Raw genomic sequence first — 22500 nt, forward strand, 5'->3', positions numbered from 1 at the left:
CGTCACTGTTTGATCGTACTCCGCGTGATTCACGGGAGTGGGAGGTTTATTCTGGGCGAAGGGAAGCGTAGTGGGCGGGGCGTGTTGGTCTCAGCCAAAAGGTTCAGGGTTGGAGCCCCAGTGCCAGTGTGTGTGTTTTATAGACATTATTATTAGCATTATAGACTTGTACTTCCAACTCTATAATGTTTATTTTCGTTCCTTCGTGTTTGTTTAGATGCATCAGGGATAGATAGAATGCTTACTTTAGATTGAGAATTACCTGAAATGCCCGCACAGCACACGCACACAGTTACACACACACACACATTCACGAACACACCCACACTTACAAACAAACCCCCACACACACACACACACACACAGACACACACACACACACACACACACAGACACACACACACTGACAAACACACACACACACACACACACACACACACACACACACACACACACACACACACACACACACACACACACACACACACACACACACACACACACACACACACACAGGAACATCTCTACAGAGCAAGACGGGACAAGCAGAACGTGAGTCATGTAAAACCTCTGAGCCGTGAGAAGAGTACAAACACACACACACACACACACACACACCGCAAACCGCGGGTTACACAGAGCAGTTATTAATGTTGTCCAACACGATGACATGACTTCATCCTCACTCGTTTGGAGAGACAGGGAGTGGACCAGGAACATAACTGACACATTTACACACACACACACACACACACACACACACACACACACACACACACACACACACACACACACACACACACACACACACACACACACACACACACACACACACACACAGTGGGGTCACTGGTTCAGCTTTTAAATTTAACTCCTTTTCCCCCTCCAATTATTCCTCTCTTGGACACACACGCTCACCCTGTTCGCAGTTCTTCCCGCCGTATCCGGTGGGGCAGATGCACCCATGGGTGTTCCAGAGGTTCACGCACTCCCCTCCGTTCTGACACACTTCCCGCGAGCAGAAGTTCTTCTTGGCCGGACAGCCTGGATTAACAACACATAAACTCAGCTTCACACCGGGACTGGCTCAGAGTAATCCTGAACTAGAGACTAATGAGTAATGATAAAAAGTCTTGATAAACGCAACCATAACATGACACACATAAACTCAAACCTGAACCACACTAAAGAAATTTGTCAATCAAACTTTGAGCAATGTATGTCCATACACAAAATGGGATTATCATGATTTGCATGATTATCATGTGTCGGATATCACCTGCGTTGGTGCCGTTGTTAGCGATGAAGCTAGCCATGTCAGTGGGCTTGCTGTCGACGGTGAGGTTCCCCATGCAGCCCACAAAGTCTCGGTTCAGGACCGGGAAGTCTTCAGGAAGGTTTGGGACTCCGCCTAGCAACAGTGGCCCGGTCAGGTCCAGAGATCTGCAGACAAACACAAACTCGGTCAGAACAGCATCCAATCACATCTCAACACAAGCTGGATCAGAACAGCATCCAATCACATCTCAACACAAGCTGGCTCAGAACAGCACCCAATCACATCTCAACACAAGCTGGATCAGAACAGTACCCAATCACATCTCAACACAAGCTGGGTCAGAACAGTATCCAATCACATCTCAACACAAGCTGGTTCAGAACAGTACCCAATCACATCTCAACCCACATGAAAATAGCTGATGAGAGATCGAAGATGCTAGGATGTACCAAATTAATCCAGACGGAAAATGTATAGAAATTAAAGGATAATATTAAGAATGAAAAAATTACAAAGATTTAATTAAGAATAAAATAAAATATTGAAAATATATATTTATGCACAAAATTGTTTATAAAGATGTAAGAGTAAATTAAGGAGGGTACAGGAAAGTACAGGATAATATTAAGAATGAAAAAGTTACAAAAATGTAATTAAAAATAAAATAATATAATAATGGAAAATACATATTTATACACTAGATAAGCAAAGATGTAAATGTCAACATGAAACGTTACATTAAACATGATGAAAAAATCTTTTTTATGAGTCATTGCTATCTAGTTTATCTACTTTTTAGGGTTGGGGTTATGCATCATTAATTATGAATGTACTTAACTACTGTTGGTTCTGTAATAATGTTTTGCATATTCTTGCAGTAAACCTGCTAGAGATTTCCATTTATTTAATTCCAACCATATGATAGCCTGCTTGTAATGTAAATGTTGGCATTATTAATAAAGTATCAGTACAGAATCATAATAAGCTCAACAATATAAAATACCTGTCTCACGTGTTTCTCACAACACTTCTTTGACAGAAACAAACATTTTCATGAAGTTTGTTGAAAACAGCAGCTGGTGTGTGGGTGGTGTGTTTGTGCGTGCGTGGAATCAGGTTGTTGTAATTGTAACGGCTTGTAATGTTTTGGTGTTTCGTACACACAAACGAACAAGTGAAACACAAAGGCCAGTTAATCCATCCCACAGCTCCCAGCTACTGCGGCCTGGGCCACTAGCACGAGGAATGTTACCTCATTAAATCTGCTTTGAAGTTTTACCGCTCTCTCGCTCTCCTTCTGAATATGTCTTTCTCATTCTCTCTCTCTTTATCCCAACGCCTCTCTCTGATTCTCTCTTGGTCTACCTTCTTATTTTTCTGCATGCGTCCCTCAATGTTTCGCTGCCTCTACCTTTTTCGTTCTCTCCTACTTTCTTCCTCCTTCACTATCTTTCTCTCTCTCTTTGCCTCCTTTTCTCTCTCCCTGTCTCTCCCTCTCTCTCCCCATCTGACTCTCCCTCTGTCTCCCTGGTTATCTCCCTGGTTATCTCCCTCTCTGTCTCCACCCTCCTCTCTCTCCCTCTCTGTCTCGGCACAGCTTAATCTTGGTGATTGGGAGAATGAGTGAATGTGTTAAAACCGGCTTGCTAACCTCTCCTCTCCTCTCAGCGAACATCACTGCAGACAGAGCAGAATCACAATCCTCTGTAAAACGTTTGTTCACATTGAGCAGAACATAGAATTCAATAATTCTCGTCTAGACAGGATCTCTTGCGGGAACAAAAGCACAAGGGATGAGGTGTCTAACTTCTATGGGCCTACTCTGATTCTACAACTCAGCCCTTGTAAATATATTATTAACCCTGACTGCCACCATTACAGCTCCAGACGGGGCTCACCATGGCTTGGTTGTAAATCTGAACCTGTATGTGCGTCTGCACATCAAGCTGGGATACCTCATGAACTCTGTGCATAAACAGGCTAAAACGGTTTAATCAAGGCCCTTCAAACTGTCTGAGTCTTTGAATCTCAATATTTCTCTTGAGTAAAGGCCCTTCACATGGATTAGAATCCAGATTCTAAAGAAGACTGGAAGCCATTTTAGAATCTCCATTAGAATGAAGAATGGAAACCAGTTAGAATCCAGATTACAACAAAGAATAGACACCAGTTAGAATCCAGATAAGAACGAAGGATATAGACCAGTTAGAATCCAGATTAAAACGAAGAATATCAACATTTTAGAATCCAGAATACAACGAAGAATAGAGAAAGTTAGCATCCAGATTAGAACTAAGAAGAGAAACCAGTTAGAATCCAGATTAGAAACCGGAGCAGAACCCACTTCTTCTGTCCCGTCTGGGTTCCCTGCGCGGCGCACGAGTAGTTCCCGATCTGGTTGCCGAAGCGGATCGCCATGGCGATGTCGCAGTCGTCCACGGCGACCACGGCCACCTTCTCGCCCGAGGGGCCGTGGGGGATGCCCAGCCGGCCGATGTTGGGCTGGAAGGGGGAGGAAAGGTCAAAGGTTAGATGTTAGCTTTCAGCTAGCGCTACGGCTAGGAGGGCAGAACAGCTAGCCTCCAAGCTAACTGTGGGCGGACATGTTTGTGCTGAATGTTTTGGAGACTGCATCGTGGTGTTTTATATTCTTTGTGCGTTATTAAAGAATCCACAAGCACAATTTAGTATTCAAAAAGGTCAGGGAGGCAGGCGTGCGTGTTCTTTTTGTTGTGCATCTACAATTCAAAGACGTTGTTGTTTAACCTCAAGGGTCAACATCGCCCCCTTTATGGAACTACATTAGAGAACAGCTTTATATCGTAGCTCAAGCTAACCCCCTTCAAGGCCAGACACCGACCCATAGTAACAGCTAAGAAGATCTGACCTCTGAGCCGTACCTTTCAAGACAACACCCAGGGTCTGATCACAGCAAATGGCTGAAAGGAAAGTATACACTGGTTCTTACTGATTTGTTTAAATGTTATATGCTTAGAACCTGCTGAGATATACCTGCTATATACCTGCTAGTTATATCATATATATATGATCTTACAATGTGTTCACACAAGATCCTGGCGGTTTAGACTGCAATACAGATAGAAATGAGGTTTGATGGCTTAACCATAACATAACACAAACATAGGTTGAATACGTTTAAAGATGTTTAGATTGTAGGCATTCAGGCGTACAATTGCAGAGTGGAGAGTGAAAGAGAGAGTGAGGAGGTGGAAACAGAAAGAGAAACGGAGAGAAAAGGAATGTGCTGAACTTTTTCTCAAAGAGGATTAACGTAATGGGAGGCTGGTGGATGAACACAAAGAACAAAGAGACAGAAATAGGCAACATAAATAAAACAGTCCTACAGGAGAGAGAGAGAGAGAGAGAGAGAGAGAGAGACAGAGACAGAGACAGAGAGATAGCATGATTCTTTACACATGACACAAATAGACGCAGTGAAAGAGAGACAGACAGACAGACAAACATGCATGAATCGCAGGTCAACGACAGTACAATCAAACAGACGTACAGGAAGTGACCGACAGGAAGTAAGAGACAGGAAGTGACATGCGGGCACTACTGACACTCCCTTTTGCCATGCCCTGTTTCCACGGGCAACACCCCCCAAAAAACATGTTTTGGCCGTCAGCAAACGGCCCGATACAGACAACAACATGCTTCCATTAATACTCCCAATCCATTTTTTTCTTTGTGTTGATGCATTATGAGGCTCTCTCTCTCTCTCTCTCTCTCTCTCTCTCTCTCTCTCTCTCTCTCTCTCTCTCTCTCTCTCTCTCTCTCTCTCTCTCTCTCTCTCTCTCTCTCTCTCTCTCTCTCTCTCTCTCTCTCTCTCTCTCTCTCTCCTATTCCTTTCATTTCTTGGAAATTTCCTTTAAAAAACGGTTTAACAAAAGAGACAAAACGCCTTATTATAAATAATGACCAGATAAAGATCTAATTGCGATCAAATGACACGACTCCTCTTCCTGGTATTACATTTCAGACAAAGGAGAGGATGGGCAAAAGAAAAGTACTAGGAGTGTTCTTGGGGCAGTGCATCATGGGTAAAGACATAAAAACTGATCTCAATGCCATTATGCTTTCAAAAGATTAAAGGGCCACGAAAAATGAAACCATGAGATCAAACGTCAGACAAATATGCATTATTGCACACAAACAAAACAATTAATTTAACATATTTAAAAAACATACTATACGTACTAACTGTAAATACTCCAAACCTTTTTGTTCAAAGTAATCCCAGTTTATCCGAGCCATAATCCGAGCTCCATCATGTTTGGACTGTTAATCCCGAACAACAGAGTGCACGTGATCAAACAGCCGTTAAACCCAGAGCGTGCACGAGGGCCTCCTACATGCGGGGTACAGGTAGGAGACCACACCTGTGCAGACAGGTACCGGCTCTGGCCATGCCCCCCCCCCCCCCCCCGGGAGCCGGAGAAACTCCTGTAAATCATGACCTCCCTCGTTTTAGCTCGAATCGAACACTGAGATGTTTATATTTGGGCTGACAGTCCTAGGAAGATGAACTTTCTCTCAGATGCTTTCATCAACATCAACCGAACATCCGTACACATCCCACCGCCGGTGTCCCTTCGTCGTGACGTCGAGGAGTTTACCAAAAGGCACCTCGACGTCACACACAGTTAAAGTCTCCTCCAACCGGAGCAGAGCGGAACGCTCGCAAGTGCACACGATTTTGATCCTGCTTTCTCTAATGCACACCGGTCTAATTTCAATAAAAGTTCTAGCATTGAATAGATTACTATGTTGAAGATCATATCAGACATATGACCACGTTTAAAACCCAAAACAATTATATTGGGTTCACGGCCCCGTTAACAAAGCGACTATTGAGGCTGAGTAATCTTAAATGGAACCATTAGGATCAAGTTTGTGTCTCAAGTGAGCTGGTTCTTCAGTCAGAGAGGGGAGAGAAGAGAAGGGAAGGGGTGAGGGAGAGGAAGGAAGAGAGAAGGATAGAGAGCGGAAATAGAGAATGATAGATTCAGCAGAGATAGATACATACACACATAGAAAGGTATATGATAGATCCATAGTTAGACACTGTAGATAGATATAGAAAGATTGAAAGAGATAAAGATAGAGATATACAGATAGAGAGATAGGAAGACAGAGAGAGATATACTCTAGATCAGGGGTGTCAAACTCATTTTAGCTCAGGGGCCACATGGAGGATAATCTATTCCCAAGTGGGCCGGACCGGTAAAAATATGGCATAATTATGTAAAATTAAACATGCTGTGAGCACACCAAACACAGGTTTCCCATTTACTTCTGTGAATAAAAAGGACGATGACCATTTTTCTTGGAAAACTCTGCACTCTGTGTCCACTTTTCGTCTTTTTGACAGAGACATTTTGGGGCAATGAGAGTGCCAAAGCGCATAATGTTGAAAGTATAAGGCAGAACGACAAGGTAGCTCCGGGCTAGCTGCACTACCTGTTTATACTTGCTCCCTGATCAGCCCCGGTATAAAGTTTTCTTGCTTAACATAATTGCTATTGCGACTTCTAGTGGACACATTAAGAAGTTTACTTCTTTGAAAAATATATATCATTTTACGTTACATTCCAAAGCGACTTCCAGTTACACACAATTGTCCAGTAGTTCAATGTACAAAAAATTTATCAGTGCCAGTCAATGCAATCCATGTAATGCTAGGAAGGATTTGTATAAAAAAAAATAAAAAAAAATTATACTTTTTTTTTTATTTTTTTACAATACTGTACTTCACAAAATCATCTCGCGGGCCGGATTAAACCCGTTCGCGGGCCTGATCCGGCCCGCGGGCCGTACGTTTGACACCCCTGCTCTAGATGGATATATACATTGAGAGTGAAAGAGAGAGAGAGAGAGATACTGTAGTTAGATAGAGACAGTGACCCCAGCATTCCCATCAGTGTACTTATAGAGAGATTGATGGGGAAACTGATGAGAAGAACACAACGCAGGGGCGGTAAAATGTACCAAACTAAAGTATTGATAAGTTGATGTCCATGCAGTTAGTGTTTGGCAACAGTTGGCATGGAAACAATTCTTTAGTTGTACTCAAAAATGCCTCTTTATTGATTCCCTATGGAGTAGTGGAATGTGTGTGTGTTTGTGTTTGTGTGTGTGTGTGTGTGTGTGTGTGTGTGTGTGTGTGTGTGTGTGTGTGTGTGTGTGTGTGTGTGTGTGTGTGTGTGTGCATTTCATTGTATAAGTATGTGTGTGTGTGTGTCACTGTGTGAGTATGTGTGTGTCTCATTGTGTGAGTGTGTGTGTGTCTCGTTGTGTGAGTGTGTGAGTGTGTGTGTGTGTCTCATTGTGTGAGTGAGTGTGTGTGTGTGTGTGTGTGTGTGTGTGTGTGTGTGTGTGTGTTGGGAGGACACACAGAGAGGGTTCGCTGCTCTCTGACCCCTCATTTTTAGAGGGCCCCAGCAGAGTCTCCAGGGGCAACCGGCCTTCAGGAGTCATGGCGACGCACTTGATCCAAACGCTCAGCCACAATGAAGACACACACAAACACACAGACACACAGACACACACACACACACACACACACACACACACACACACACACACACACACACACACACACACACACACACACACAAAGACTCACCCATACACACACACACAAAACTAGTTAAGACCTAAGCCACCAACTGACACAATATTGGTTAGCTTACGCGGCTAGCTGAGAGGTTTGCGTGCACTAACCCCTGATTGGTTGATACATAATGAGCTGGGTGGTGTTTGAGACAAGAACAAAATGAATCCCACTGGACTGTCTGAAACGGTGTGTTAAGGCGGACTGACTTGTGTTGAGCGTGGAGGTGTAACTACAGTCAGCGTGTGGAGTCATGCTGCCTGCGGTGCATCACAGACACTCGCTCCCGGGATCTCGTTACGCTCAACACTCAGAACACAGGAGGGTTCAAACATTAGAGGCCCGTAAAACGAGAGGCTGACGACCCTGAGAGGGAGAGAGAGAGAGAGAGAGAGAGAGAGAGAGAGAGAGAGAGAAGGGGGGGAGAGAGAGAAGGGGGGAGAGAGAGAGAGAGAGAGAGAGAGAGAGAGAGAGAGAGAGAGAGAGAGAGAGAGAGAGAGAGAGAGAGAGAGAGAGAGAGAGGAAATATGTGTGTGTATGTGTGTGTGTGTGTATGTGTGTGTGTGTGTGTGTGTGTGTGTGTGTGTGTGTGTGTGTGTGTGTGTGTGTGTGTGTGTGTGTGTGTGTGTGTGTGTGTGTGTGTGTGTGTGTGTGTGTGTGTGTGTGTGTGTGTGTGTGTGTGTGGCCGACCGCCTTGCTCAGGACTGAGTCAGTGTTATAGAAGGCTGGGGGTTCCTCCACGTCACCATGGTGACAGGTTACCATCGGTTACGATGCATATTAAAGGTCAGAATGTCCTCATGAAATAACAGTTGAATGTTTTGAACTGACACTATTTAAGTGGATACACAGATACCCTGAGAATACCTAAAAAGTAATGTCCAAGATGAGGAAAATAAACTCATCACAAAGTTAGCCAAGTGAGGTCCCCCCTTCACCGTAAGTCTTTGAGTGCCTAGAAAAGTGCTATATAAATTCAATGAATTAATTAATTAGTCTTCTGTGGGGATCATATTATCTTTGTGTATTTAGTGTGTGTGTGTGTGTGTGTGTGTGTGTGTGTGTGTGTGTGTGTTTGTGTCGGTATATGTGTGTGTGTATTTGAATTGTGTGCGTGAATGAGTGAATGAGTGTGGGTGTCAGTATGTCTATATGTGTGTGTGTGTGTGTGTGTGTGTGTGTGTGTGTGTGTGTGTGTGTGTGTGTGTGTGTGTGTGTGTGTGTGTGTGTGTGTGTGTATTCGGTATGTGTGCTTGAGTGAGTGGATGAGTGTCTCAGTATGTGTGTGGATGTGTGTGTGTACTTGGTATGTGTGAGTGAGTGAGTGAGGTAATAGAATCAGTCATTCTCTAGGTTTGGATGTCTCTGCCGCTGGTCGCTTCTTTCAAGTCCTCATGACCTCACCTCGCCCCTGGCCCTGTAAACCGAGCCTCATGGATCACACACACACACACACACACACACACACAGACACACACACACACACACACACATACACACACACACACCGCTCTTTCATAAATCTACGGTGTCTCCCGCAAGACATTGAAGTCTAGTGTTCAACACGATATGTTTACAAGCTACCTGGCCATCTGTCAGAGTAGCAGTCAAGGTGAACGTCAGATACAGCCTCACCAACCCAGACCAGACTAGACCAGATCTGCCCAGGCCAGATCAGATCAGATCAGAGTGGATGATGAAGACCAGATCGTACCAGACCAGATTAGACCAGCCCAGATCCGACTAGGCTAGGCTAGACTAAACCAGAGTAGACTAGACCAGATAACCTCAGACCAGCCCAGCCCAGACTAGACTAGACCAGACCAGACCAGACCAGAGAGTACGATCATGACCAGATCATAACAGACCAGATTAGACCAGCCCAGATCAGGCTGGACTAGACTATACAAGAGCAGATCCACCCAGGCCACACCAGACCATCATGATCAGATCGTACCAGTCCAGACCATCTTGCCCAAACCAGTCAGGCTGTGTACCCTGCAGACCCTGCAGTGATGGAGGTCTGAGGCAGCACCTCGATGTGCTCCCAGAACTGTCACTGCGCCAGTGTGAACTCACCCATTTGGGTCTCAAATAAAGTGTTTCAGGGCCTTAAAACGACAAAGAGGGGTAGATAAATCCCTGCCTCGGGCTATATCTATTCTCTACCACTCTCTCTTAATACCATTGGCACTCAGCCTTCAGAGATCTCTCTGGTTAATCAGTGCGTGTGTGTGTGTGTGTGTGTGTGTGTGTGTGTGTGTGTGTGTGTGTGTGTGTGTGTGTGTGTGTGTGTGTGTGTGTGTGTGTGTGTGTGTGTGTGTGTGTGTGAGTGTGTGGGGTCATGCTCCGTGGGGTGTGAGGAATGTGCAGTTCTAAAGGAACACACACCTTCTCACTAAGCAGGAACTTAGTTACAATAACTATCTCATAACACTTACAGTGTATTGAGATGTGTGTGTGTGTGTGTGTGTGTGTGTGTGTGTGTGTGTGTGTGTGTGTGTGTGTGTGTGTGTGTGTGTGTGTGTGTGGACAGATGGTGAGAGATGGACAGAGAGACAGATTAGTAGATAGTGTTTTCGTCATTTCTTTTGACTGATTCATCTTCAGTCTTATGATCACCAATCACATATCTGCTGTCTACTGTTCAACACAATATGGACTGTTATGGGAGCGTTTCTGCACGGACTGAAAGACTCATAAGCTGTTTATTCACCAACTTAATGATGGCATTGATCATACTGAACGTATTGATCACATTAACACACACACACACACACACACACACACACACACACACACACACACACACACACACACACACACACACACACACACACACACACACACACACACACACACACACACACACACACACACACACACACACACATTGTAGGTAACGCCATTCTCCGAAGTCCAACACTTAAGGATGGTGATGGAACTCTTTGATCAATCACTTCGCATGAATAGAAATAAAATAAATACATAATTCACCTTTGCCAAGCCCACGTAACCCACGGCAGCCAGGGAGGAACATCGGTGATTTGTGATAACAGCCGTATGTTGCTGTGGGTAATCCGCTCTGACAGCTCGGTGCGTCGCTGCCAGGAGCAACAAAAGCCCTGCCCTGTCTCTCTACCTACCTGGTGGCCTGCCTGCCTGCCTGCCTGCCTGCCTGCCTGCCTGCACGTGTACACGTCTACCTACCTGGTGGCCTGCCTGTCTGCCTGTCTGCCTGCACGTGTACACGTCTACCTGCCTGGTGGCCTGCCTGTCTCTCTGCCTGCTTACCGTCTGCCTGTCTGCCTGCTTACAGTCTGCACAGGTACAAGTATTCTTTAAGCCAAACAGACAGAGACAGACAAACAGACAGATGGAAGGATTGAGGGATCGTTGTCTTTGTAATTTGGGTGACTGACGCTGTTTCCTTTCTACAAAGTGGAGTTTGGCCCCTTCACACGTCTAACAATTTGACCCCCAGGAACCAGAGGAACACAACACCGCTACACAACAACAACAACAACACAAAAACGACAGACACCGAACCAGAGCCAAATCTAGACTAGAAGATCACACACACCACACCGAAACAGGGAACCAACAGGGCCGGGAGACCAGCGAAGACCTACACTGAGACAGCACCACCCACACTAGAAGACCCCAGCGCGCCGCCGCCAAGCTAACCACGTTAAAGAGCCACCACACGCCGTGAACAGACCGCAGGAAGGGCGCCCCCTGTGGTGACACAAGGGACACTGCAGCTGAAGGGGGAGACACGTGACATGTGACATCACCGTGGCGTGACAACACCACCCAGGACTTGTCGCCAGTGTGGTTCTGTTTGATCTTTAGGGCGTGGTCACTCTTTAACGGTGAGTGGGGTGAAAACAGGGGAGGAGGGGGTCAGCTCTAGACTAGACTAGGGGTCAGAGGTCGGAGGTTACCTCCTTCTGATAGAGCTCCAGCCAGGCGCTATAGAGCGGGAGACGCAGGGCCCCTGTGGAGTCCAGCAGACTCCCCCCATCCTGGGGAGAAAAACACCAGGTTAGGGGCCGGGGACCGGGAACACAGGGGCGCGGTGTGTGTGTGTGTGAGTGAGAGTGTAGGGGGGGTCAGTGCATGTATGTGTGTGTCATTTTGGTGTGTGTTTATTCAAATGTGTGTATCTTTGTGCGTCAGTCTGTGTGCGTATAGGTGTGTGTATGTGTGTGTGTGTATTTCTCTAAATGTGTGTATGATTGTGTTTCAGTGTGCGTGTGAGTATGTGTGTCTCAAAATGGGTGTATGTTTGTGTCTCAGTGTCTGTGTGTAAGTGTTTGTGTGCTTCTCCAAATGTGTGTATGTTTGTGTCAGTATGTTTCTCTAAACGTGTGTATGTGCAATGTGTATGAGTTAGGTGTGTGTGTGTGTGTGTGTGTGTGTGTGTGTGTGTGTGTGTGTGTGTGTGTGTGTGTGTGTGTGTGTGTGTGTGTGTGTGTGTGTGTGTGTGTGTGTGTGTGTGTGTGTGTTTGTGTCTGATTGCGTGCTCCTGCTAGAACTCTCACATGCCCCGGTGATTGATGCCTCGACCAAAAAACGTTCCCAAGGAAAACATCCAAAAACTCCACTTCCTTCACACTTCCCACTTTAAAAACACCTCTCTGCCTCTCTAACAATGGGCTCAGAGTCGCCCCACGCCAGCAAGACAGGCTCCACTGCAGGTCATCTCCCAGCCCGACGCTCACTGTGGGAATGAACAAAAAAGGGCTCCAAACAGGGAGCTGAACTCCCCACTAACTCAGACCAAGAACTGATCGCCAAAGTAACGGCGCAAACAAACAAACTATAATAAAATAAAAACACAAAGACGACAAGAATGCTGCTGACGATTGTTTATGAATATGTAATTGTTACATGTTACGAATATGTAATTGTTAATTGTTACATGTCACAAATCATTCTTGACTACAGCCAATTATAAAGATACAGTAAAATGTAGGACATTAATGACAGATAACACTTCATAAATGATCGTCTTGATTGCTGCTACATCTCCAACTAGGGGAGTGAAAAGGTAAGAGATAAAAAAAGAAATGGTGAGAGGAAAAATAGAGCGATAGAGAGAGGGAGCCAGAGAGAGAGAGAGAGAGAGAGAGAGAGAGAGAGAGAGAGAGAGAGAGAGAGAGAGAGAGAGAGAGAGAGCAACAGCGAAATGTTGTTGAGCTGTGTGGTGATTAAAGGTATCTCCATCAGTCTAGGAATGCTGTCTCCTCTCTCAGCTGTCGATAGCACAGCCGCTATTAGCCGGCGCTATTAGCCTGTCTGTCGCTAGTTATTCATAATGGAAGAGGTGCACCGCTGCAACACAGCGTTAGCCCGCTGCTATAAATACACTGTAAACACGCAGGCATGCCTGCATCAACACAATCTCCCACGCACTTCAACCTTGGGCTCAAGAGGGATCAGGTAGGAATTCATTTAGAAGACTTTACACACAATTCCTGTGTTGGCTTGATTCACATTCTCTGTAACTTCAGTATACTTCAATCTAACTCTCTCTACTTCATTATAAAGAAAATTAGGTGTCCCAATGTCGTTAATGCGTGTGTGATTAGTTTGATCGATGAGATTAGCGTTCTCTGATGTCATTAGGTCAGAAGGATGGGACTTCATTAGATCGGGAGGAGAGGGAGACGCTTCATGAGCGCAGGAAGAGTTTGACTGCGTTTCTTGTTCTCATAGCTAGACGGACGTACAATATGGACATAGCATCCGTCATGACACCCTTTGGCTGACACACAACCTTTGATTCACCTCCAAGGAGTGTCACCATTCTTTGCAACAAGCAAATGAATAATCCATATTGGGGGTACTGGAATCGAGACCAGTCTGACTGGTCCCATTCCAGTACCCCCAATATGGATTATTCAGTAAAAAAATTAAGGATTGCAGGTTTATGAGTTTCGGGCCCGAAACTCATAAACCTGAAATCCTTTTTTTTTTTTTTTTTTTTAACATAAATGTCAACCAGGAGCTCAAAATATATACAGAATCCTAGGATGAACCTCTGAGAACTGAACAAAGTTTAAATGTATCTTGCTAATGACAAGAACAAAATCCCATTTTCCTGGAGGGAGTGTTTCAGCCTCCGTCTCTCTGGAACCTCGAGGCCTTCAGAGGAGCTACATGCTAAATGCTAGTCCCCCTCCGCCTTGGCCTCACACGCAGAGCTGGCCATGGCGGCTGATTGGTTCCTGAGCTTGTGACGTCACAGTTCATAAAAAAAAAAAAAACAGAACTTCCATACCAGAAATGTCATCTTCCACTCAAACCTCCACTGTTAAATATGCACAATTACATCACAGACACATGGCTAAAAATGTGACCGCGCACATATTGGCACCCACACACCAACACACCTCATGGTCCTCAATAAGTTCTCACCTTGCAGTCGGAGAGGGGTCATCTCATGGTTAATCTAGAGGCATGTGGGACCAGCATTAAATCACCCTTCAATGCCAGCCTGAAACCTATGGAATGCCATAAGCCCCTGACACTGTGTGTGTGTGTGTGTGTGTGTGTGTGTGTGTGTGTGTGTGTGTGTGTGTGTGTGTGTGTGTGTGTGTGTGTGTGTGTGTATGTGTGTGTGTGTGTGTGTGTGCGCACATGCATGTAAAAGCCACACCAGTGCATGTGTCTAGATAGCAGACCAGACCATATGCTACATACTGCTCTTCCTCCACGCCCTTGATTGTGTGTGCGTGGGTGTGTGTGTATGTGTGTGTGTGTGTGTGTGTGTGCATGTGTGCATGTGTGTGTCGGTGTGTCTCTGTGAGTGTATGTGTGTGTGTGTCTTTGTGAGTGTGTGTGTGTGTGTGTGTATCTGTGTGTGTGTGTAAGTCGGTGATTGTGAGTGAGTGAGTGTGTGTGTGTGTGAGTTTGTAGTGTGTGGCCAAGTGTGTGCATTACAACCACCGAATCTCTCGTGGTTCAAACCTTATAACGACTAAACAAACAAGACAAAAGCAGAAGGTCTCAGATACCCAAACAGGGGAAGGATCAACCGCCACATGCTCTCACACACCGAAGATTAATCTCTCGTTTCCATGGCAAAAGTCCAAACAAAACTTCAAAAAAGACGAACAAAAAGCTCTACTTTTATTCTCGTTCTTTTACAAGGGCAAAATAATACCTTTTTCTGGGATGAAAGAGAGAGCCGGGACAGGAACAATGTGCTCTGGCATCAACAGCATTGTTGCTGACATGGTTAACCTTGTCGTAAGATAAGCTAGTCAAGACGGCGACATGTAGCCTACAAACCACAAACAATACAAACGCTAGCCTCCAGCTAGCATTAGCGGTAGCGCGCGGCCCAACTGATCCATCATCTGCTTTGAAGAGCCTCCCTGCTAACGCAAGCTAACCGCTACATTCCTGTGAAATGCGATGAGGTTGCGCATTGTTTCTAGTTTTGTCGGACAAGCTAGAGGTGTCCGAAACGCGCGGCCCGTGAAAGAGGACACTGGATGTCTCTAGATCGGGCTCATGGTGATCCTTTACGGCTCACAGAACAAAAGAAGAAGAGCCAAGGAAGACAGGGAGCGCCAGGGGTCTTTTGTTAAGAGCCATGTAACAGGGGGCTAACCTTGCCGCCGCGAGGCACATGCCTTCAGCGTATTATCTTTCCCGCGACACCACCGGCGAGATAGCTACGATGCAAAGCTAGCTGAGCTCTTTGTGTGTGGAGAAAGAGAAAGGGATTGTACTGGCTGGTCTCAAAGTGTTTTTCCACTATCATAATAATGTTACTTAGGAAGGGGTTTAGTTGTCATTTTAGAAAGAATGTTTTTCTTGCTCTATACTTTAAGTTAGTATTTTTTGTATATTATTTAAAAAAACACATGATAAATGTTTGAATTAGCTATAAATGTACAGCTAAATCATTCAAGAAAGTCATGCATTACACAAACAAACTGTTGTATCTACACTAACTGTTAGTTAAATGAACAAAAGCCACCGAAATACACAAGTATAGCTGTACGGCAAGGTACTGTAGTACAGACATAATGCTTCACCAGACAATCGATTGTACGGTTGAATTCCCCTCGCACCGTTGAGCACAACGACACAGACCAACGCACAACGATACACACGTCATCTCGAATAGCGGTTCGTCAACCCTATCTTACGAGAACGATGTCCGCAGGCCATGGAAGTCTTCCTGAAATGAACACCCACGATTGACAAGAGAATAATCCCTGCTAATATAAGATTACCTATGAAGATGATATTCAATCGCTGTTATGAAATCACGCCTGTCTGTTTCTCCAGATCGGTGTTGGTAAAATGTCAAGAAAACACCACCGTGGGAAACACTTCTCCGGATCAATTCAACCCTGAACGAATCCCGGCTTAATCCATCATCTTGTTCAAATACAATTTTGTTTTTTATAACTACTACAGTTATGAGTTGTTATTAAAGCAGCATTGTTGGCCCAATGCCCAGCAGAACATTGAGGCTAGAAAAATACACATGACCATTAATCTTCCAGGGGCGGCATTTGTCTCAGGAGGTAGAGCAGGTTGGCTGGTAACTGGAAGGTTGCTAGTTTGATCCCCGGCTCCTCCTAGCTGAGTGTCGAGGTGTGCCTGAGCAAGATGCCTCACCCTAGCTGCTCCCAACGAGCTGGCTGTCGCCTTGCGTGGCTGACTCCGCCGTCGGTTTGTGTATAGGTGCAAGAGTAAGTGAATGTGTGGCGATACGGTAGTTGCCACTGGTAAGAAAAGCGCTGAATAAATGCTGTCTGTTTACCATTCGGTTGGTGTTGAACTATTGACCAGGGTTGCAAAGGTCAGACCTGGAACTTCCTCGACTACAACAGACACACAGCTATCTTACTTTAAAGACAGTGCTAACGTTATCCACAATAAGATGAAGGACCGAGCAGCAGGGCTATCTTCTTCAGTCAAACCAGAGACCTAAGCTCTAGATCTTGATGAATTGCTCTTGGTTGCTCATCTGCAAAGCCTCAACGAAAACCACAGTCAAAGTCTTTGAAGGGGCACGATGCAGCATTTTCTGCCAGCAATAAATAACCTCAAATGTAGGTAGAAAATAGGCTATCACGATTAAATAGGACTAAAACCAATAAATATGAATAAATATGCCCAGTGCACATTTTTCTCGTTACCCTTTAGTGAAGTAAATCTAAACGTTAATGTTAGCCGGAAAACTAAATAGGCTTAAGTTTGACTCAAAGGTTAGCCTGCTTGTGTACGGGTAAACTGAGATGTGTATGAGGATTCAAACTCTGTGACCTCACTGTGTTTATGGCTGCGCTAGCTAATGTTACACGGTGCTGCCTCAGTACAACAGGTGCTGAAGCTGAGTAGCAAACTTATGGTAATGCAGGGAACTTTTCAAAGCGTAGACAATGATCAGCTTATGGTGGAAGCAAAGACAGCCACAGGCAAAGTAATACGGGTTTAGTTCAATTTTGAACAGTCTTAAATGTAAGACGACAGGAGCTAACAGTGAGCCAACAGCTGTGTGCAGCTGCGTAATCCATTTGTATGAGCTTTAATGCCTTCATGTACACAAAGTGGTCGGAAGTAGAAAGGCATTTTGGAACAAGTAGCACAGGACTGCACTTGGGAATCAAACCTGCGTCGCCACAAGGCTACGAGCTAAAAGGTGTATTGCCCTGGTTAGCGCAGTAGCGGGTTGGGCCACCAAACTGCCCGAGTGACTTTTTGCAAAGGTTTTGTTGCAAATTCATTACTTACATGAGGTTCACAATAAACAACTAGCTGTTAGTAGTTGTAATGCCTTGTTTTATTTGTGAGTCAGGTTTTATTTTCTAAGGATAGACCCAAACGTTAAACTTGTCGTTTTATCTTGACTAAAGTGAAAGCACCTTGAAGTGAGATTACAGTAATTGTAATGCGTAGGTTTCGGTATTTCAGATCATCAAGTCAATAGACTTATCAGCGCTAATTCATTCTTCAAAGAAGGCATTTTGATTTTATTGATATTGGACAGCGTCCAAAATGCCAGCCCTGCCAACTAAAGTATACGACAACACTGAATCAGCACAGCTACAAAAACACACACATAACGCATGCCATCCCCACTACAGTACACAGCAACACTGATTTAGCAAAGCATATGCCACACAACCCACACAAAATGGCGAACAGCAAAAGGAGCTGAACCATTCTGGAACAATCTGTTTACAACAGGAGTGGTTTTATCTCCGGTTCCGTTCCGGGTCTGTTTAGGTACTGATTGCTTTCTGATTGGTTCGAAGTGCTTCTGGGTGTATTCTAATTGGCTCTTACCTTGTTGTAGTAATGGAGCTGGACAGAATGCCATTGGCCATCGCTGACTCCACCGTGAAGGAAGGGAGACACCGTGGTCTTCGTCTCTCCTGTAGGAAGAGAGAGAGAGAGAGAGAGAGAGAGAGAGAGAGAGAGAGAGAGAGAGAGAGAGAGAGAGAGAGATGGAGGGAGAGAGATGGAGATGGAAGGAAAGATTGAGTGAGAGACGGAGGAGGAGGGAAAGAGTTAACAATTAAATCAAGTTCAAAATGCTGATGGATAAGTTTTACGTATTAGGATACAGCAACACGTTATATAAAAACATGATTCAAATAAAGCCTATAATGACTTGCCCTAGGTGAAAAAGTGAGACAAAGCCAGACAGACAGAGAGAGAGAGAGAGAGAGAGAGAGAGAGAGAGAGAGAGAGAGAGAGAGAGAGAGAGAGAGAGAGAGAGAGAGAGAGAGAGAGAGAGAGAGAGAGAGAGAGAGAGAGAGAGAGAGAGAGAGAGAGAGAGAGAGAAATGGAAAGGATTGATAGAACGTAGAGGGAGAAAAAGACAAAAGGTTTTTAGGAAATCTGTCTCTCTCATGTTTACACATCAACACACGCGCACGCACACACACACACGCACACACCACAGCATATTCATACATCACTTCATTGTGTAAACCAGTTTAAACACTCCCTCTCACTTAGAGACTTAGAGAGAGACACCCAAACACACACACACACACACACACATACACACACAACACACAACACATTGCACACCGAACACACACACACACACACGCCCCCGACCGCAGCACCCGTCCCCGGGCTGGGTGTGTGAGCCGAGGCGAGGTTGTGACAGTATGAAGCATGGCTCAGATGTTTGCAGAAGCACGAGGGATTTACGGTGTTAGCTCAAGGCAGGACCCGCCCTGCAGCGGCCCACGGACTGCAGAGCGCGGCTCTCCGTGTCGGACTCCTGAGTCTGAACGGACCTGAGAAGTCGCCGCGGGACCCCCCGGCCCTCGGTTGTGTGGTGGACGAGTTCAGGCGCGTTTTTGCATATCGTGTGCCTGTGTGTGACGGATCCTCTGGACGTTATGAAGATCGACGGCCACGCTGACACTGAGGAGCGTTTGCTGAGGATGTCAGATGCAGAAATGCAAAGCTCTGGTGTAGCGCTTCGTGTTTCTGCATCTGAAATCAGCCAGGTATTAGGTTATTATGTATAACCTAATAATTAGTAGTAACCTAATAACCCGGAAGCACCTTTCAATTGACCCAGCTACGTATTAATGATCGCTAGGCTTCAGGTGGAGGAAGGAACCTGACAGGTGGATGACCTTATAATGTAAACAACAACGCAGCAAGGGAACAAGCCACTATTCATTGATACAAGAAAAGACCCAACCTGTTTTCACACGCACACACACATACACACCCCTATACACATGCACAAACACACACACACACCCTATACACATGCCCACGCACACACACATACACACCCCTATACACATGCACACGCACACAAACTTGCACCCACCTGTGCATGCACATGCAGACATATAAACACGCCGGTACACACACAGATTTGACTGTGACAGAATAATGTTGTGACGATGCATGGTAGCAGTCAGGGTGTTTGACCTCCGGCCAAACGTTTATGGGTTCGATTCCATATCCGTCCCCATCCATGAGCTGGATGCCCGGGCCCCGCCCACAGTGACCATGTATGGGTCTCACCTCCAGAGAAGGTGAGCTGGATCTGCTCGTTGACGATCTCCACGGCGATGAAGTCGTGCTTCTCGTTGAACCTTCCGTTGTAGAGCAGCAGAGCGTTCCTCTCTCTGGTCGCAAACCTGCAGAAAAAACACTCACAGTTAGCTAGCTTACCAACTCAGCTAACAGTCCAATAGAAACAGAGTAAGTTAGCTGACACAACGTTAGCTAGCTTACTCACAGTTAACTAACTCAGCTAACAGCCTAATAGAAACATAGCTTAGTTAGCCATCTGACATGCAGCTAACATATGCAGTTAATTAACTCAGTTAACTAATGCAAACAAAAAATTCTCATGTTTACAACTTTAACATAACTTCAGGCTACAACATTTTTTAGTGTAGATTGTGTTCGGGAAATGATAAGCTAGCTAGCCAACAATTGCAAGGACCATTTCCAATTGACTAAAATATGTGCCGGGTGAAGTTACTTGCTGTGTTCCTATTTCAGCCAATCAGAGACAGCTAATGTAACACCCCATGTTTCACTAGAGCTGGTGAAACGTTATGGAATGGTTTAATTTGGTGTTGACAATCATGTGCATGGTTTCTTTCTATCTTGGGAAACTAAGAATGTGCCCAAAGACAACGGATGTAGAGAAGTTTAACGTGATAAATGTATGCAAGGAATAAACAAATGCCTGGATGTGTGTCTTTGATATATGTGTGTTGTTAATACGTGTGAGAGTTATGTGTGATGTTCAGAGTTAGTGGGCCTACACTCCCAGACCTGTACCTCATAAAACACGCAGAGAACAGAGGAATGTGAGGGTGGTAGAGAAAGGAGAAGGGGAAGAACAAGGGAAGAAAGATGAACTGTTAAAGAACAAAACATGACCAACGTTTAGGATATAAACTTTTTTTTTCTCCGTTATTTATATTTTCTAAGTATTCCCCAACTTCTGTCCAAATCAAACACGGCAAATACAGTCTCTGCGTGTGTTTGTCGTGTCTGTACGTCTGTGTGTGCGTGTGTGTGTGTCGGTGTGTGTGTATGTGTGCATGCGGTGTGTGAGAGAGAGTTAACTGAGGATTAAAGGGCTCTCGGGGTCTTGAGGAAGTTTCGAACAGGATGTCGTCAGGAAACAAGCGTAAGACCGGCAGCCAGCCAGGAAGTCCATCTACTGCCCCAAGTGTGTGTCTCTGTGTGTGTGTGTGTGTGTGTGTGTGTGTGTGTGTGTGTGTGTTTGTGTGTCTGTGTGTGTGTGTCTGTGTGTGTCTGTGTGTGTGTATGTGTGCTTGTGTGTGTGTGTTTGCATGGTATGTTTGTTTGTGTGTGCGTACGTATGGCGTTTTATGCGTGTGTGCGTGTGTTTGTGTGAGTAGGTATGTTTGTGGATATGTGCGTGCGTTGTCGGAGCGTAGGGTAAACATCCAGTGAGTGAGGGTCTGTGCGTGTTCAGAGTCGAGGTGTGTGATTGCGGGATGGGGGTGGGGGGGGGGGCGGGTGGGAGGGGGGAGACTAGGTGAGGTCACAGGAGTCACTCTGCAGATTCCATTCCGAGCGGCAGGACAGGAAGTAAGGAGAGCAGGACAGGAAGTGATAAGCGCTCTTCATCACAAGGTACTTCCTGTTTTCAGTGAGAAGCAGAACTCACACCCGGTCAGTGGAACGATGCTAATGAGAGATGAACGTTGTGTGTGTGTGTGTGTGTGTGTGTGTGTGTGTGTGTGTGTGTGTGTCTGTGTGTGTGTGTGTGTGTGTGTGTGTGTGTGTGTGTACGTTTTCACCTGTGCATGTGTGGCTGTGTGTATAAATTCCTATAAAGTTTGCGAGTTTGTGTGTCGGTCATCGTGCATGTGTAACCAAACGTATGCATGTGTCGTCGGGTGCGTGTGCGTCTGTACGTGTGTGTGTGTGTCTTTCCGTGTGCGTGTGCGTACATGTGTTTATGAGCCAGGCGGGAAGCGGGGAAGACAATGGGAACGTGCGCACGCCCGGACTCGCCCGGCGAGCAGCGCCCGGCTCCCAGCCTCTCGCTGTTTGTTCCCCTCGCTCCTCGCTAACGACAGCTCCCGGGACGCAGGGGAGCACCGTCGCACCCGAGTGTGTGTGTGTGTGTGTAAGAGTGTGTGAGTGAATCTGTGTGTGAGTGTGTGTAAGAGTGTGTGACTGAGTGTGTGAATGAGTGTGTGCTTTTGAGTGTCTGCCTGAGTGTGTGCGTGAGTGTGTGTGCGTGTCTGTGTGTGCGTGTGTGTGTTTGTCATTGTGTGTGTGTGTGTGTGCGTGCAGGCGAAACGCCGGTGCGATCGCGGGAATCAGAACAATCGCTACGCATAAGCTACCTCCCTCAGTCTTTGTAAATCTCCTTGAAACAGTGTTCATCAGTGTATACCTTCTAAATCAGATAATCCACGGACAAATACCTCAAACTAGAGTCAGGAATCAAACCTGCGGTCCCTTCAGTCAGTGTTCTCTACGATGTCAGCGTCACCTGCCCTCTACCGTTATTTCCGTTATCATTTTATTGTTACTACATTGAGTCTGACAGGCACTCCCTCTTCTG

At 45.6% G+C, this 22500-nt stretch overlaps 3 protein-coding genes across 4 annotated transcripts in view; 1 reads left to right on the top strand and 2 right to left on the bottom strand.

The window, feature by feature from the left end:
* LOC132448037 (kinesin-like protein KIF21A) overlaps positions 1–561 on the bottom strand; it is a 29744-nt gene extending 29183 nt beyond the window's left edge. Inside the window, 1 exon segment of the mRNA XM_060039098.1 lies at positions 553–561. Coding sequence (XP_059895081.1) covers positions 553–561 — 9 coding nt within the window.
* Positions 405–22500, bottom strand: part of celsr1a (cadherin EGF LAG seven-pass G-type receptor 1a) — a 57829-nt gene continuing 35733 nt past the window's right edge. Inside the window, exons 5-10 of one of the 2 annotated variants that reach the window (XM_060038734.1) lie at positions 19959–20074; positions 18240–18328; positions 11864–11944; positions 3624–3781; positions 1280–1443; positions 405–1044 (exon numbers count right to left, since the gene is read on the bottom strand). In XM_060038734.1, the coding sequence (XP_059894717.1) occupies positions 890–1044; positions 1280–1443; positions 3624–3781; positions 11864–11944; positions 18240–18328; positions 19959–20074 (763 nt within the window). In that variant the 3' untranslated portion in view covers positions 405–889. The remainder of the gene's footprint in view (positions 1045–1279; positions 1444–3623; positions 3782–11863; positions 11945–18239; positions 18329–19958; positions 20075–22500) is intronic. The other variant, XM_060038735.1, reaches the window with a different exon arrangement.
* The window catches only part of gramd4a (GRAM domain containing 4a), a 169709-nt gene continuing 166435 nt past the window's right edge, over positions 19227–22500 (top strand). The window contains exon 1 of the mRNA XM_060038754.1: positions 19227–19230. The gene's annotated coding sequence lies outside the window, so the exon portion shown is untranslated. The remainder of the gene's footprint in view (positions 19231–22500) is intronic.

Source organism: Gadus macrocephalus, chromosome 19, assembly GCF_031168955.1.
Source record: "Gadus macrocephalus chromosome 19, ASM3116895v1".
Taxonomy (NCBI): domain Eukaryota; kingdom Metazoa; phylum Chordata; class Actinopteri; order Gadiformes; family Gadidae; genus Gadus; species Gadus macrocephalus.